The 14,111-nt window shown below is 57.3% G+C and overlaps 1 protein-coding gene across 2 annotated transcripts; it reads right to left on the reverse strand.

Annotated features, from left to right (window-relative positions):
* Positions 1–5,067: 5,067 nt before the first annotated feature.
* GJB2 (gap junction protein beta 2) lies at positions 5,068–10,313 on the reverse strand. 2 transcript variants are annotated; one of them, XM_047756320.1, is made up of 2 exons: positions 10,104–10,313; positions 5,068–6,821 (listed from the first exon to the last, which is right to left on the reverse strand). In XM_047756320.1, the coding sequence occupies exon 2, from the start codon at positions 6,802–6,804 to the stop codon at positions 6,124–6,126; it is 681 nt and encodes a 226-aa protein (XP_047612276.1). In that variant the 5' UTR covers positions 6,805–6,821; positions 10,104–10,313; the 3' UTR covers positions 5,068–6,123. The 2 variants fall into 2 exon arrangements, with proteins under 2 accessions (XP_047612276.1, XP_047612275.1); XM_047756319.1 differs by having other exon boundaries at positions 5,068–6,826.
* Positions 10,314–14,111: the final 3,798 nt, after the last annotated feature.

Genomic DNA, 14,111 nt, shown 5'->3' on the forward strand with positions numbered 1-14,111 from the left:
GGTCCTGTTTACGAGGGAAAATGGTGTGTTCACGGGTGAATTTTTGTTGTGCGTTTTTTACAGCTACCCTCAAAACACAACAGCTATGTGTTTACAAACTGGAAACACAGACTCCAGAGGCATGGAAGCACTGAGGGTTTTATGAGGCAGGGAGGGTGGATTTCTAAGGAAACCAAGGCTGGCTGGCCCCGCTGCGGGCCTGAGCTGCGGGGGCTGCGATGGAGGCCCACCCCACAAGTCCCTGGCTGACACGCGTGGCAGCCCCGCCAAGGGGCCCTGTCCCCACTCGGCTCCCCAGAAACCGGCCACCCCGGTTGTAACTTCAAGTGGCAGAAAGAGGCCTTGAAAAGTCATGTGGCTTCTCAGAGACGTGGCAGAGCGCCAGCCTGACCCCTTGTCTCTCCTGCCACCAGGCTGCCATCTTTCGTGACTGGCTCTGTTCCCAAAGGCCCCCAGGGAACTGTTTCACGCCCAGACCGCTTCCTGTAGTGCTCTCGGCTGTCTGTCCCTGTTCTGTTTGGTCCACTCGGACACAGCTGCGCCCACGCTGTGACCTCTTGGTTGTGTCATCATCTCTGCAGGTGCTGGGGCTCAGTAGGGCTCTGCGCACAGGGGGAGCTCTGTACGCGATGAGGTGGTAAACAGGCCCGGATAGCTTGGTGAGACCCGCTGCCCAGTTGGTCCTAGTAGCCTGACTATGAGGGAGGAGACGTGTGACCTAGACGGGGCACAGGACCTCGTCCCTAACACGCCGCACGTGAATCCTGTTGGTAAATGAACCGCAGCTGAGCTGGAAGGACCTCTGCTGGCCTTTCCCGTTTCCACTGGCGTCAGGGGCTGCAGGCTCGTCGAACGGACAGGTGACCTAAAGTTGGAAGGAACTGCTAATAAACTGATCCAGGGCCCTGAAGGACTAACGGACCCAGGGGGCGAGTCCACATCAGCAGAATGAATCTAGCAGGGAGATGCAAAACCAGACGCTGAAACCAGGCTAGAAAGGTCCAGTTTGAGAGGAGCTGGGGGGCGGCGGGAGGGAGGGGTGCTCTCAGAAAAGCTGCAAACAGTGTGACTGTTCACGGACGGGGAGGGGCACTGCTCGGCTCAGGTGTGGACGCTTGTACGTGCATTAAAAAGAGCAAGTTACAGCTATAATTCTGACCTGGAAAGCTTTCCAAGGCGTGTTACTGAGACACTCTCCCAGAGAAACGACGTAAGCAGTGCCGCCCAGAGGGGGCGGTGTGTGTGCGTGTTTGCTTGTGAGTACCTGCGGCGGCACCAGGTCTGGGCAGCTTGCATCGCGCGCTTGACGCGGACACTCCGGGCAGGGCTGGAAGGGAGACGTTCCCGTTGGCGTGTGTAGCTCGGCATGTGATGCACATGCGTTTCGAGCAGATGCGTTGATGTGCTCGTTCCATAATCACACGCATTACAGTGGTGGCCGTGCTGATGGGCAGTGAGGAAGGGCGATGAGGCTCTTAGGAAGCTCAGCAGAACATACTTCCGTGACAAGGCAGTGGCCCGGGCAGTGGCCTCGGGGCTGGACGTGGCTCAGCGAGGCAGCGGGGCCAGAGGACGGCTCTCCGGTGGACGCAGGGGCGGGGCCTGACAGGTTCCCTCTTCTCCACCTGGACCCAGTAGGTGGGGGCGCCGTAGGTGCCGAATATCGAGTGAATAAACGAATAGATGGCTAATGGGAACTCGGACCAGTTCCCTGGAAAATGAGGTTGGGGTGGAAGTTGGACGTGTTCTCTGCTGTTTAAGAGCGGAAAACAGGCTGCTCTGGGCCCAGCAGAGGGCAGAACAGACACGGAAGCAGGTGCTCTAAGAGGCGGGGGTTCTAAGGGGCAGGGCTCTCACCTTCCTCCCTCCCTGGCCTTTCCCTCTCACTGGACCCCCTTCCGCACGGTAACCCTCAGTCCCCTGGCAGACGGGGCTGCCTTGTCCGGGCCACAGGCTCATCTTAGCTCCACGTGCAGCTTTATGTCTCTCCGTGGCACCATCTTCAGGTGTTTGCATCTTGGCGCCCAGCCCTGGTGCTCAGCCGTTCCACGCGCTCAGTGAATATTGGCCGAGTAAGAAAATAATTAGCCACGACGTGCAGGGGTGCAGCGGGAGTCTCTAGCGGGGGCTGCCCCCACCCTGTCAGCTCTGGAGAGGGTGGGGGCCCCAAGGCGGGGGATGCTCGGGGGATCCCAGGATCTGGTCCTACCCTGGGAGCTGCCATGCCGGCTCCGTGAGGGACACGCTCCCATCCGCTAGGAATGTCACCACTGTCCCTTTTGTGCCATGAGGTTTCCATGCAGCCAGTCCCCTCCCTCTCAGGTGGCGCCTCTCCTACCCCCTGTTGTACTTATTTCAGGTTTTCTGTCAGTGGGCGTCTTGCACAAGCGTCCAGCATGTGAAGCTTGGCCTGGGCTCCTCGTGTCTGAAAGGCCACCGTCCACCCCTCCAGCTGGGGTCCACCCCCTGGGAAGCAGGAGACCGTACTTTGCTTAGCGCGTTACCGTGTGCGGAGCTCCGCATGCGTCATCCTGGCGGACGGCCGTTGACCTTGCGAAGGGTGTTCAGTAGCCCTTTTAAGATGGGGAAACTGAGGTCTGCAGAAGGGGGTCCCGTGCCCCCCCACAGGCCCCTCAGCGCCCAGCCTGCGGCTCCCGGTCCGTCACGGAGGTCAGGGGGCAGCTCGGCCCCGGCTACCTGCAGAAGCCCACTGCCCCCTCCTGGGCCAGCCCAGTCCACCCTCTGACAGCTGCCCACGTGTAGAAGAGCCGATGGAGACCAGTGCTGCCCACTTCCTGATAAAGCTCCCGCAAGGTCGACCTAGCAGCTGGGGTCCACCGCTGCCTAAACGCCGGGAGGCCACACGGTGGCCTGGCAGTGGGGGACACCCGCCTGTGTGAGGCCAACCTGACACAGGTACCTGTGGTGCAATCTTTTTTTTTTTTTTTTTTTTGCTTTTTAGGGCTGCACCTGTGGCATATGGAGGTTCCCAGGCTAGGCGTCTAATTGGAGCTATAGCTGCCAGCCTCCACCACAGCCACAGCAACATGGGATCCAAGCCGCGTCTACGACCTACACCACCGCTCACAGCAATGCCGAATCCTTAACCCACTGAGCCAGACCAGGGATCGAACCTGCAACCTCATGGTTCCTAGTCAGATTTCCACTCTGCCACAACAGGAACTCCCTGCGGTGGAATCTTTAAAGAGAAAACAAAAGGATGGAGTTCCCGCTGTGGCAAAGTGGGTTAAGAACCTGTGGTGCCTCAGGACTCTGCAGACACACAGGCTTGATCCCCGGCCGTGAAAAACGAGCAAACAAAACAAAAACAGGTTTATCCTCCCTTGTACAAATGATAGATGGGTGGGTTGAGACATGCTTGGGATGATCAGTTTCGGAGTCCAAGCCCTAATTTGGGGGCACCTGGCCACACCTCTCTGCAGGTTCTTCGAAATGGTCAGCAGTCTGTAAGTACACTGACTGGGTCTCTTACTACGTGATAGTAAGAATCTTCCAGGCTTGTAAGTAAGCAGGTCTGTTTAAAAAGCTATGCGCTGTTGTAACAGGCTATGTGCAGAGCACCCTGGGAGGTGGCCAGGTACCGTTTCTTAGCCCTTGTCTGTTGCCTGCGTGAGCAGTGACTGCTTTTTGTGCTTTTGTGTCTATTGGAAGAGCACGTGGCTCCACACAAAAACATATGTAATTGTTTTGTGGTTTTTTTTTGGCTGCACCCACAGCATATGGAGGTTCCCAGGCTAGGGGTTGAGTCGGAGCTGCAGCTGCCAGCCTACACCCCAGCTCACAGCAACACAGGATCCTTAACCCACTTGAGCGAGGCCAGGGATTGAACCTGTGCCCACATGGTTGCTAGTCAGGTTCATTTCTGCTGAGTCATGGCGGAAACTCCAGAAACAGTCATAACTATTGATGGGTAAGATGCTTTGGAGGCTCAGATACCCCGGGAGAGTTCCGAGCCGCTGGCTACACACACAGGGACCGGAAGGGGCTCTGAGGAACGAAAAGCGCTTTACAAGGCCAGTTTCGGTCATTTGTATGCGATTCCGTGGAACGTCCCAAACAAGGAACACCTGGCGGTTCTCCTGCCTCCGCCAACCTTGACCGTGAATGACATTTTAAAGTGTTTAAATGATTCTTCCAGGACCCAAACTGGCCGTGTGGACCCAGCTCAGCATCCTCCAAGCTGCGAGTCCAACCCACACCCCATCCTGTGTGCTGAGCGGGAATAATCCTCTCCCCTCCTGCCCGTCTTTCTGGCCACAGAGCCTTTTCTGGAACCAGGGCAGAAGAATCTCAGAATCACAGGCCATTTACCCATTTGGTGTTACGAAATATAAACTGCTAACATACTTTCACAAAACAGGCTCGAGAATGAAATTAAAATTGGCTCGTCTGATCTATTACAAAGTCTAGTAGATTCTAAATAAGTATTCTGTGAATTATATTTTAATATTTTCAATGACATGAGATATTTCAAAATTATTGTGGTTACAAGTGTGTAATTAAAGCTATTATTTATGATTACAAGATGTTTTTTAGAGTGCTCTTCTTGGCGACAGGAAGTAGTCCCAGTGAACTGTGCCCAGTACCACTTTTTGGAAGCCATGGCAGGCATCGTGGTAACACTAGGATTCAGTTTGTCTTCCAGGACTGCTAAATATTTATCTAAACCCTGGTTTCTCAGTTTCAAAGAAGTCAGCTAATTCTATTTTTACTTAAAAAACCTGGGTGCCGAGGAGTTCGCGTCGTGGCGCAGTGGTTAACGAATCCGACTAGGAACCATGAGGTTGCGGGTTCGATCCCTGGCCTCGCTCAGTGGGTTAAGGATCCGGCGTTGTCGTGAGCTGTGGTGTAGGTTGCAGACGCGGCTCGGATCCCTTGTTGCTGTGGTTCTGGCGTAGGCCGGGGGCTACAGTTCCGACTCGACCCCTAGCCTGGGAACCTCCATATGCTGCGGGAGCGGCCCAAAGAAATGGCAAAAAGACAAAAAAGACAAAAAAACCTAAAAAACAGAAAAACCTGGGTGCCGAAAAGGGAAGCCCACAAGCCTTTGAAGGTGATGAAACTCATTTTTAATTGTCAGAACTTAGAGCCTACCTTTCCATCCGTTCTTTAGAAAGAGTACCCCCCACCTAAGTTTGCTGTTTTGTTCCGTCGCATTAAATCGTCCTGTGGCGACGAAAGACTCCCACGCGACCTCGAGGGCAGTGGCCTTCCCCAGCTCTCGGGGTGGAAGGACAACGTCCTTTGGGAGTTGAGGGTGTCTTGAGTCAGCCCACGGCTGCTCGTCGCTGGGGGCACAGCCCGTCTGTACTCCTCCTGCAAAATGACAGCTACATTTTCGAAATGAGACCCTTTGCTCTTCGAAGCCATCGCTAAGGACTTCTAGTTTGTTCCCTGCGAGAGAAGCGGAAGCGCCTCCCTGAACCACCCAGCTTCATTCCCCCGCCAGCCTCTCGGTGGCGCTGTACCCCGTTCTGAGCTGAAGGCCAGATGGAACTCTAGTGAGGAAACCTAGATTTTACACCACTTGCATGTGGCAGTCGTTGCCTCTGAAATAGGAGGAACACGTAATGGTCCCTAGACTTTCTTGTGGGTGAAAAGAACACATCTTCCTTAAACTGTTCATTTTAAAAGAGTATATGAAAGAGTCGGACACATGTGGTAACCCTGTCCGTTGCTGCAGACTAAAACTTCAAAGCAAATAAAGGAACCAAATTCTCTCTGTTTACCTTTAATTCGGGGAAGTTGCAAAGGGAAGCTTAAGCGGATCAACCAGACCTGCTCAGCGTCCTTGTTAGGTCCTGGCGTTTCTCTCCTTTCCGCAAAGAAAGGGAAACAAACGCCACATCCTCTGTTTGCAGTAGGGAAGGGCACGGCCGCCCTGGCGCGGCCTCAGCGGGCGCAGAGCTTGGCCTCTGTGCGGCGGCGCCTGTGGACCGCGGGGCTGCAGCCGGAGGCGTCTGGAGTTCCACGTGGGCCACAGGAAGGGGGAGGGGGGCTTGACGACAGGAATCTGTATCTGGGAGACGCGGGTGACTCGGCCGACCGCTGGGCGCAGACGGCCGCGTCCTTCCCCGCCCGCTCGCTCTTCTCCAGCCCTGCTTACACTGGCTTCTTGGACTTTCCGGAACAATATCTGATGAGCAGGTAGCACAGTTCGGTGACGTTGAGCAGAATGCAGATCCCCGACACCGCGACCATGAAAACTGTGAAGACCGTCTTCTCCGTGGGCCGGGACACGAAGCAGTCCACCGTGTTGGGACAAGGCCACGCGTTGCACTTGACCAGGCGCTGCATGGAGAACCCGTTGTACATGACGTAGAACACGTACATGAAGGCGGCCTCGAAGACGACGCGGAAGAAGATGCTGCCCGTGTAGGTCCACCAGAGGGAGCCCTCGATGCGGACCTTCTGGCTCTTGATCTCTTCGATGTCCTTGAACTCGCTCTTCATCTCGCCCTTGATGAACTTCCTTTTCTTCTCGTGTCGCCGGTAGGCCACGTGCATGGCCACCAGCAGGGCGGGCGTGGACACGAAGATGAGCTGCAGCGCCCAGAGCCGGATGTGCGAGACGGGGAAGTAGTGGTCGTAGCACACGTTCTTGCAGCCGGGCTGCAGGGTGTTGCAGGTGAAGTCGGCCTGCTCGTCGCCCCACACCTCCTTGGCCGCCACCACCAGGATCATGATGCGGAAGATGAAGAGCACCGTGAGCCAGATCTTGCCGATGCTGGTGGAGTGCTTGTTCACGCCGCCCAGGATGGTCTGCAGCGCGCCCCAGTCCATCTTCTCCTGCGGACGGTCTGCGCTGCAAAAGACCAAGCGACACGGCACAGGGGTGACCGCTCAGGACAGGACCAGGGGGAGCAGGCAGCGTGAAACCTCTTCCTGGGCAAACACCGATTCTTACGCAACCTCACCCACAAAGGTGAGGACAAAACCCACTGCGTTTGCTGCAGGGTTAGCCGTGGAGTCCGCAGGACCCTCGCACGCATTGTGTTGTGATAGGAGTTTGCTCACCTGAGGGACCCGGCCCACCTGTAGCACAGACTCGGTGGCGGGGGCGCCATGGGCAAACGTGCTCGATGACTCAAGGGCCCCGTCTGCAGACACCCCTGTGTGCGTCTCCCCCCCACACACACACACTCTGCACCTCAGCTTCAGCCCTGCCAGCTGCTCGCAGGCCTCAAGCTCCCGAAGGGACCCCGGCCTCACTCCAAGCTCGCCTTCAAGGCCACCAGAGCGGTCCCCCTGCAGTGCGTCTTTCTCTGCACTGTCTCAACTCAGTTTTCATGGACGTGGGACGCACAGGGAAGGGACTGTCCCCACCGCCAAAGGCTGCATGTGAGTTGAACATTTCCCAAAAGGCTTCACTTCCTTTTTCTGTACGAAAAGGTCAGAAATGGACCCTCGGAGTCCTGCTGTGGCACAGTGTGATTGGCAGCGTCTTGGAAGCGCTGGGACATGCGTTTGATTCCCGGCCCAGCACAGTGGGTTTAGGATCCGGCGTTGCCACACCAGCGGCCTAAGTTGGTTCGGGTGGAAACTGCAGCTTGGCTCTGCCCCCATGCCGGGTAACCCCACAGGCTGCAGGACAGCCAAAGAAAGAAACAAAGAAATGGTCTCTCCATGGAGAGAAGCCTCCGTGTGCGTGGACCTTGGGACCCTTCTGTAGATGGATGGGAGTCCTCCCTGTCCCACTCGGTGAGGCCCCAGTTTTTTTTGGGTGGGGGGCTGCACTCAACATATGCAAATTCCCAGGCCAGGGATCAATTCTGAGCCACAGCTGCGCCCTACGCCACAGCTGCAGCAATGTGGGATACTTACTTAACCCACTGTTTGGGGCTGGGGATCCAACCTGTGCTTCAGCAGTGACCTGGGCCACGGCAGAGACAACGCTGGATTCCCTAATTCACTTTGCCACAGCAGGAACTCCATTTTTTTTTTTTTGGACCCACGTCTGAAAAATGTTGCAACTGTGCATTTTGACTGTGGGCTATGGCTTTAATTGAAAAGTATTTCTAAAGAGGTACATTGTAAAAAATGCCAGAAAATTTAACTCGGTGATTCCTCAGGGATGGGCCAGGCAAGGTGCCATCACGGCCCTGAAGGTCCATATGGACGCATGTGGGGTGACGTTCTGCCTGTTGCAAAGGGGCCAGGGGAGCCTTTGCATTAATCCCCGGCGAGCCGGGGGCCTGCTCCGCATCCTGAAGACAGGGTATGAACTGGAACTGCCTTCATTTACTCGTAGTCACACCCGTCTGTCTCAATCGAGCCTCTTGCAGCAAGACCCCATCCCCCACAATCCAATGAGTAACCTGTCTCCACCCTCCAAACTGGTTCTCAATCCTCCTCCTCCTCTCACTTGAAAGCTCAGTGCTTCTCCTGACTTGGAGCAGCTCGGGTCCTGTTTCGTGTCCGGCTTCTGGAGCAGGCTGGGGGCAAGCCAGGCTCCCGTGTGCCTCTGGGGCTCTGCTGGGGGCTCCGAGGTCTGGCTGACACAGTCCGCCTTGTGCAGAGGTGGCAGCAGAGATGGGAGAAAGGCCGGCAGAGAAAGGCTCGGCCAGCTCAGCCCGAAGGGAGAACTGTCCCAGGGAGAAGGGCCTGGCCGCTCAGCCCCGGCCTTTAAATATGGACTGTCCTGGGGGCTCGGGTTCGCTCTTGGGCCCGTCCTGCCCACACAGCGTAAGTGGAGCGCCTGTGAAATCACCCCTCCCGGCCCTTGCTGGCTCTTACGAAGAGGAAACAGGACACGCTCTGTGTCTGGTTTCTGTCGGTGCATCTGCCCAAAGCTCGGTGGGCTGGTGCCTCGAGCCTGCCCCACGGTGCAGTTGCAGACCCCACGCCGGCTCTGGGGAAATTCAGCTCCAGGTGACCCTACGCCACTGTGGTTTTTAAAGCTCTCGGTTGAGCAGCACTACCTGTTCCAAAGATTCTTTCAGGAAGAGGAACAAGTTAAAATGTCACCCTGATGAGAAGAAGCGACTCCAAGCAGGATGAAATTGTCTCTACATTCGGTGCTGCCCTCCCACCCTGCCTCAGCGGCCCCTTGCCTGCCAGGCAGGTGGCCGAGCTGGCTCTGGCTACTGCATGGGTCACCAGCTTCCAGAACAGGCAACAGGAAATCTTTACTGGGCAACTCCTCGGTCCTTACATTTTTGGATGGGGCCCTCGACTACCGCCCGACAGGTGCCTGTGACCCTCCGTGACTGCATGCTACCTGAACCAGGCTCGAAGGGCAGATGGGGACACGGCTGTCCCCACACATCTCCAGAGAGTCGGGCTGGAGGGTCACCCGGTTCAGAGCTCAGGATGCTGGAGGTGGTGGAGGCTTATGCCGCCTCCAGCGGGGGAGCATCCAGGGGAGCAGGCTCCCGCGTTTGTGACCAGCGCCCCAGAAAGCCGCCTCCCCTCCCCCCACAACTGCCTCCTCAAACACGGTTCTCGGCTTTGTAGGAGAAAAGCAACCAGAATGCAGATTCGGGTCAGGGCTGGGTTCCCGGCTCGCGAAGCCGCCAAAGCAGCACGAGGACGTAAAGCTCCGTTTCCTCCAGGTTAAGCTTCCGCTTAACCCACGATATCGCGTTTTCTAAGCGAGGAAAACATTTCTTGGGCCAGTGAAAGGCTGCTGGTGGCGGGGGTCGGGGGGTGGGGGGCGGAAGCACCCCGTCGGCTGGGCCAGACTTTCCCCGGAGGCACGGGGTCGACCACCCAACGGCCGCACACCTGTCCGGCCCCCCTTCCCCCGCACTGCCCCCCTGCTCCAGGCCAGTCCGCCCCCTGCTCATCAAAGGGTCGGTGGGTTCCAACTCCAGACTCGGCCTGAGAAGCCACCCGGGGTTCGCGCTGGCCACCCGCCCTGCGCCCCGGGGGCCGCTGTCGCCACAGCCGGGGACCCCGCAGCGCAGGGCCTCGGGGCGCGCCAGTCTGGGGTCCCTCGTCGCCGGGTCCGACAGTCCCTGGCGGTCCCGGGGGTCCCTCCCCACGGGTCCCGCAGTCCTTGGCGGCCCCAGGGGGTCCCTCGCCGCCGGGACCCACACCCCCCGCCATCCTTGGGCACCGAGAGTCGGCACCGGCCTTACCGCTGGGAGCAGGCGGAGAGGGGGCGGGCGGAGCGCGCGGCGGGGCTGGGTCTGCGGTGGCGAGGAGGTCGCGGGGGGTGGCCCGGGAGCTCCGCGGGTGCGGGGTGGTCCTGACCGGGTGGCCTGCGCGCTCGCTGGAGGCCGGGGCGCCGCGACGGGCTTGGAGTCGGGAGAGCGCAGCGCGCCGGGCGCTCGGGCCTTCGACACCTGTCTGCCCGGGCGGCGCCTTTTAATCGCACCCCGCACCCCGCCTCTTCGCGGGAGCGGTTTAGAAAGTCACGGAGGGGGCGGCTCCTCGGCGTCCGGCCGCCCCCAGCGCCGCGGGCGGGGCGCGCCGTCCGGGTCCTCAGAGCTTCCCGGTCCCCGAGTCCCCCACGCACCTCCCCCCGCGCGCCCCGGGCCCCGCGGCCCCAATCCCTCGGCCGCCAGGGTCTGAGCGGCCTCGGCGACCTGCGTCTCGGGGAGGGGGTGTGGTTAAAGGGTGGCTGTCGTCGCCGTTCTTGTTTCTGCTCGCACAAGCTCAAGGGTACTGCTGTATATTCAAAGCTCCGATGCCTTTTTTTTTGGAAATATTTGAAGCTTAGATTGAGGCGCAGAGGTCGGCTTCCCCGTTGGGCTCCTGCGGCAGGGCCGTTGCCCCGGGCCGGTTCCCTCCTTGCAATTTGGGTTCAGGGTCGGCGAGGAGGGGGCACCGCCGGGCTTGGCCAAGTTCCTGCTTCGTTCTCCCCCTAACCTCACAGGCGAACTGAACGAACGCCTCCTTGAATTCCATTTGACTCCATCACTTTCAACTGTGTGCCAAGGGCCGGGGTTGGAGATGGTGGGGAGACAAGACCGGCGCCAGGGACTCTGCACGCGGATCCAGCCCTGCGGGTGGCAGAGGGTGCCCGGGAGCCCTGCCCGCGTCCTCCTCCTCCCACGGCGGGGAAACCGCGGGGAGGCTCCTCCATTCGGGGTGGGGAGGCCCGCACCAGTGCGGTCTGCGGCGGCTCCCCTGCACACACACCACGAAGGGGCGCGCTGGTGGGGTTTCTGGAGAGGCTCCCTGAGAAGCTCGGCTCCTCTCCCGGAAGCTTGGTCTCGGATTACCGAGATTGCATTGTTCGCCCTTGGTTGGGTCTTTTGGTGTCGGGAGATGCAGGGGACACAGAGTGGATGTTCACACAGCAGGTGGATGGAAACCTGCATGACTGGCGTTTGGGAACCCGAGTCTCGCTGCAGGGCCCGGAGCCCTGCTCCAGCCTGGAGGTGCAGGGGCGATCCCGCGCTCGGCTTGGCCTAGGTTGCTTAGGTCAGTTTGAAGCGAAGGTGATTCACCCTGACAGGGCAGATCTGGCCCCAGAAATGGCTTTCCCACGATTGCCAACATTCGTGTAAAGGTATTGCCTTTTCCTTGTAAAACTGGCGCCCCATCGCCACGGGCCAGTGGAGGCTGCCGGCGCTGGGCGAACCTGAGTTTATCCCGCGGTCACTACCCCACCTTCCAGCCCCAGGTCTTATTCCGGGAGGGAGTGTCTGTTCAAGAACAGACAAAGCCCCACATGGCAGGGCTGAGATGTGCTGAGTCAGCCGGTTGGAAATTACGAGGCAAAGCCGGGTGGGGTGGAGGAAACTTCAGGGCCTGAGCCTCCGGGGGTGGAGGCGAGGTTGCCCACACAGGGGGCCTGGGAGGCCTCCCTTTAGGTTCTCGGGGCTGCGCTCCGTGTGCGGCTGTTGGAGTCCCGGTGGGGCTGTCGTGGAGGACGTGTCTGGAACCTTGGTAGGGAGCTGGCTTGTCAAGGTGGTTTGGAGACTCGCTTTCCCCACTGAAGTCTCCCTGTAGCTTTCGGTGTCTCTGGGATGACAGGTCGCGCTCCAGCTTCCTCTTCCTGTGTCCCCTGATTTCCTCTCCCAATTTGCATAATGACTGGCAGGTGGGCTAATTGTGCAGCATGGCTGCTCTGGATGTTGGGGTACACAGCTAGGACTCCTCCAGCTCTTAGGGCTTCATTACAACTCAGCACCTGACTTGCCTCTGTTTTGCATGGCTTGGGTGGCTTCCTGTGTGTGGGCGCTTTCTTCCCAAGCAGACTTGGGTTCTGACGGGGCAGGAAACCTTGCGGGGATAGTTCTGAGCCGTCCAGAGCGAAGGACAAGGCGAGGGGGTGGGGGGTGGGAAAGGGCCTCCCCTCTGGGCACCTCCACACCAGCTGGACGAATCTGCATTTAGCAGATGACTCCAGAGGTGACTATTTTTATAAGTCTTGTAATTATTCTGTGGCTGGCGCAGTCGTATCGCTGCACTATTTGTGGCTGAAAGCATTGCTTTGTTCATTGTAAACATTGAAAAGAAGGCTTAGGTTTGTCACCATTTTCCAGCCCCATTAACTGGGCACCGAACACGGTAGAGAAGAGGTTTTGACTTGTGGTTGTTTTTTTTTTTTTTCCTAGGGCTGTACCCGTGGCACATGAAGGTTCCCAGGCTAGGGGTCCATCGGAGCTGTTGCTGCCGGCCTCCGCCACAGCCACGCCAGATCCGAGCTGTGGACTCGTCTTTGTGGAAGAACTCTGGCGTCTCCTGGGTGGGTCTTGAGTGAAGCGGATACGCAGGGCTGGCGCTTTTCAGGGAAGACCAGGCACTTATTGGGTAACTATTGATGATTAACTGTTGGGGATCCGTGATGGGTGCACCTTGTCACGTCAGAGTGTCAGAGATACGGATGACTCAGACGTTTAGAGACATTCCTGGTAGCAAGCGGGCAGATCCCAGGTGTTTATCATCGAGCTGAACTGCACTGCAAACACCTGAGATGCAGATATTTTCAGGGATGCAGTTGTCGGGTTATAAGGTGACATGCAAATGTGTAAAGCTATTTGGCATTTTAATTTGACAGGTGTTTTATAGATAAATCTAAAAAGTTGCTATTGTGCAATTAATCAGCATGAGGCAAATAGGATTTCTTAACATGTTTTAATGAATGATTGCCTGCAGCTGCCTGATGGGGCAGCTCCTCAAATTCCCCGGGGAGGGGTGCCCTCAACATACACAAAGCACCTCTCACTTAAATTTCTGACTCACAAATCATACGTAGGTGATGGGAGAAAACGTCTCGAGACAGGCAGAGACTTGCGGGCGCGTGGAGCCCCCGTCCTGGCACTTGGCAGTCGGGGTCCGTAGGCTGTCTCTGAGCTGTTGGTCTGCACCCACTTGACCTCGCCGTTGCAATAGTAATCGCATTAATACTTGTCAAAAAGGGGGAAATTCAGTCCTCCTCAAAAGAGCAGATATTAAGAACCCCTGGCGTCTCTGGGTAATTAGTTAGGAACATAGGATAATATACTTTTTGTTGTTGTTGTTGTTGTTGCTATTTCTTGGGCCGTTCCCGCGGCATATGGAGGTTCCTAGGCTAGGGGTTTAATCGGAGCTGCAGCCACCGGCCTACACCAGAGCCACAGCAATGCGGGATCCGAGCCGCGTCTGCAACCTACACCTCAGCTCACGGCAGCGCCGGATCCCTAACCCACGGAGCAAGGGCAGGTACCAAACCCGCAACCTCATGGTTCCTAGTCGGATTCGTTAACCACTGCGCCACGACGGGAACTCCCGGATAATATACTTTTAAAGTGGGAGCAGCCACAGTGGGAGCCTGTGACGTTTTTGTGGGTAACTATCGCAGGGGAGAGCATTTCACTAGGGCTTCTCGCTGCAGCATTGACGACCCACAGACGCACTTACGTACCCTGGAAATTGTTCATATCAAATCATCGAGGGAAAAAGATCATTTATTACATTCCAAGTATGTGGAACAACAAAAAAAGGGATGTCAGTTTTCACTAATTTAATTGCTCTTCTCTTCACTTTCCAATTAAAGTCATTTCATAAAAATGCCAGCTTTTGAGTTGTGACGGAAGCTCTGATAAGCCTGCTTTTCTCCTTCTGTTTTAATATTCACCCGTGAAATATTTGTGGGAAATCTGAAATACTTGCTGGACATGAAATATTTGCTGGACGTGTCCCCTTTGCGAGGC

The sequence above is a fragment of the Phacochoerus africanus genome, chromosome 13 (genome assembly GCF_016906955.1).
Source record: "Phacochoerus africanus isolate WHEZ1 chromosome 13, ROS_Pafr_v1, whole genome shotgun sequence".
NCBI lineage: Eukaryota > Metazoa > Chordata > Mammalia > Artiodactyla > Suidae > Phacochoerus > Phacochoerus africanus.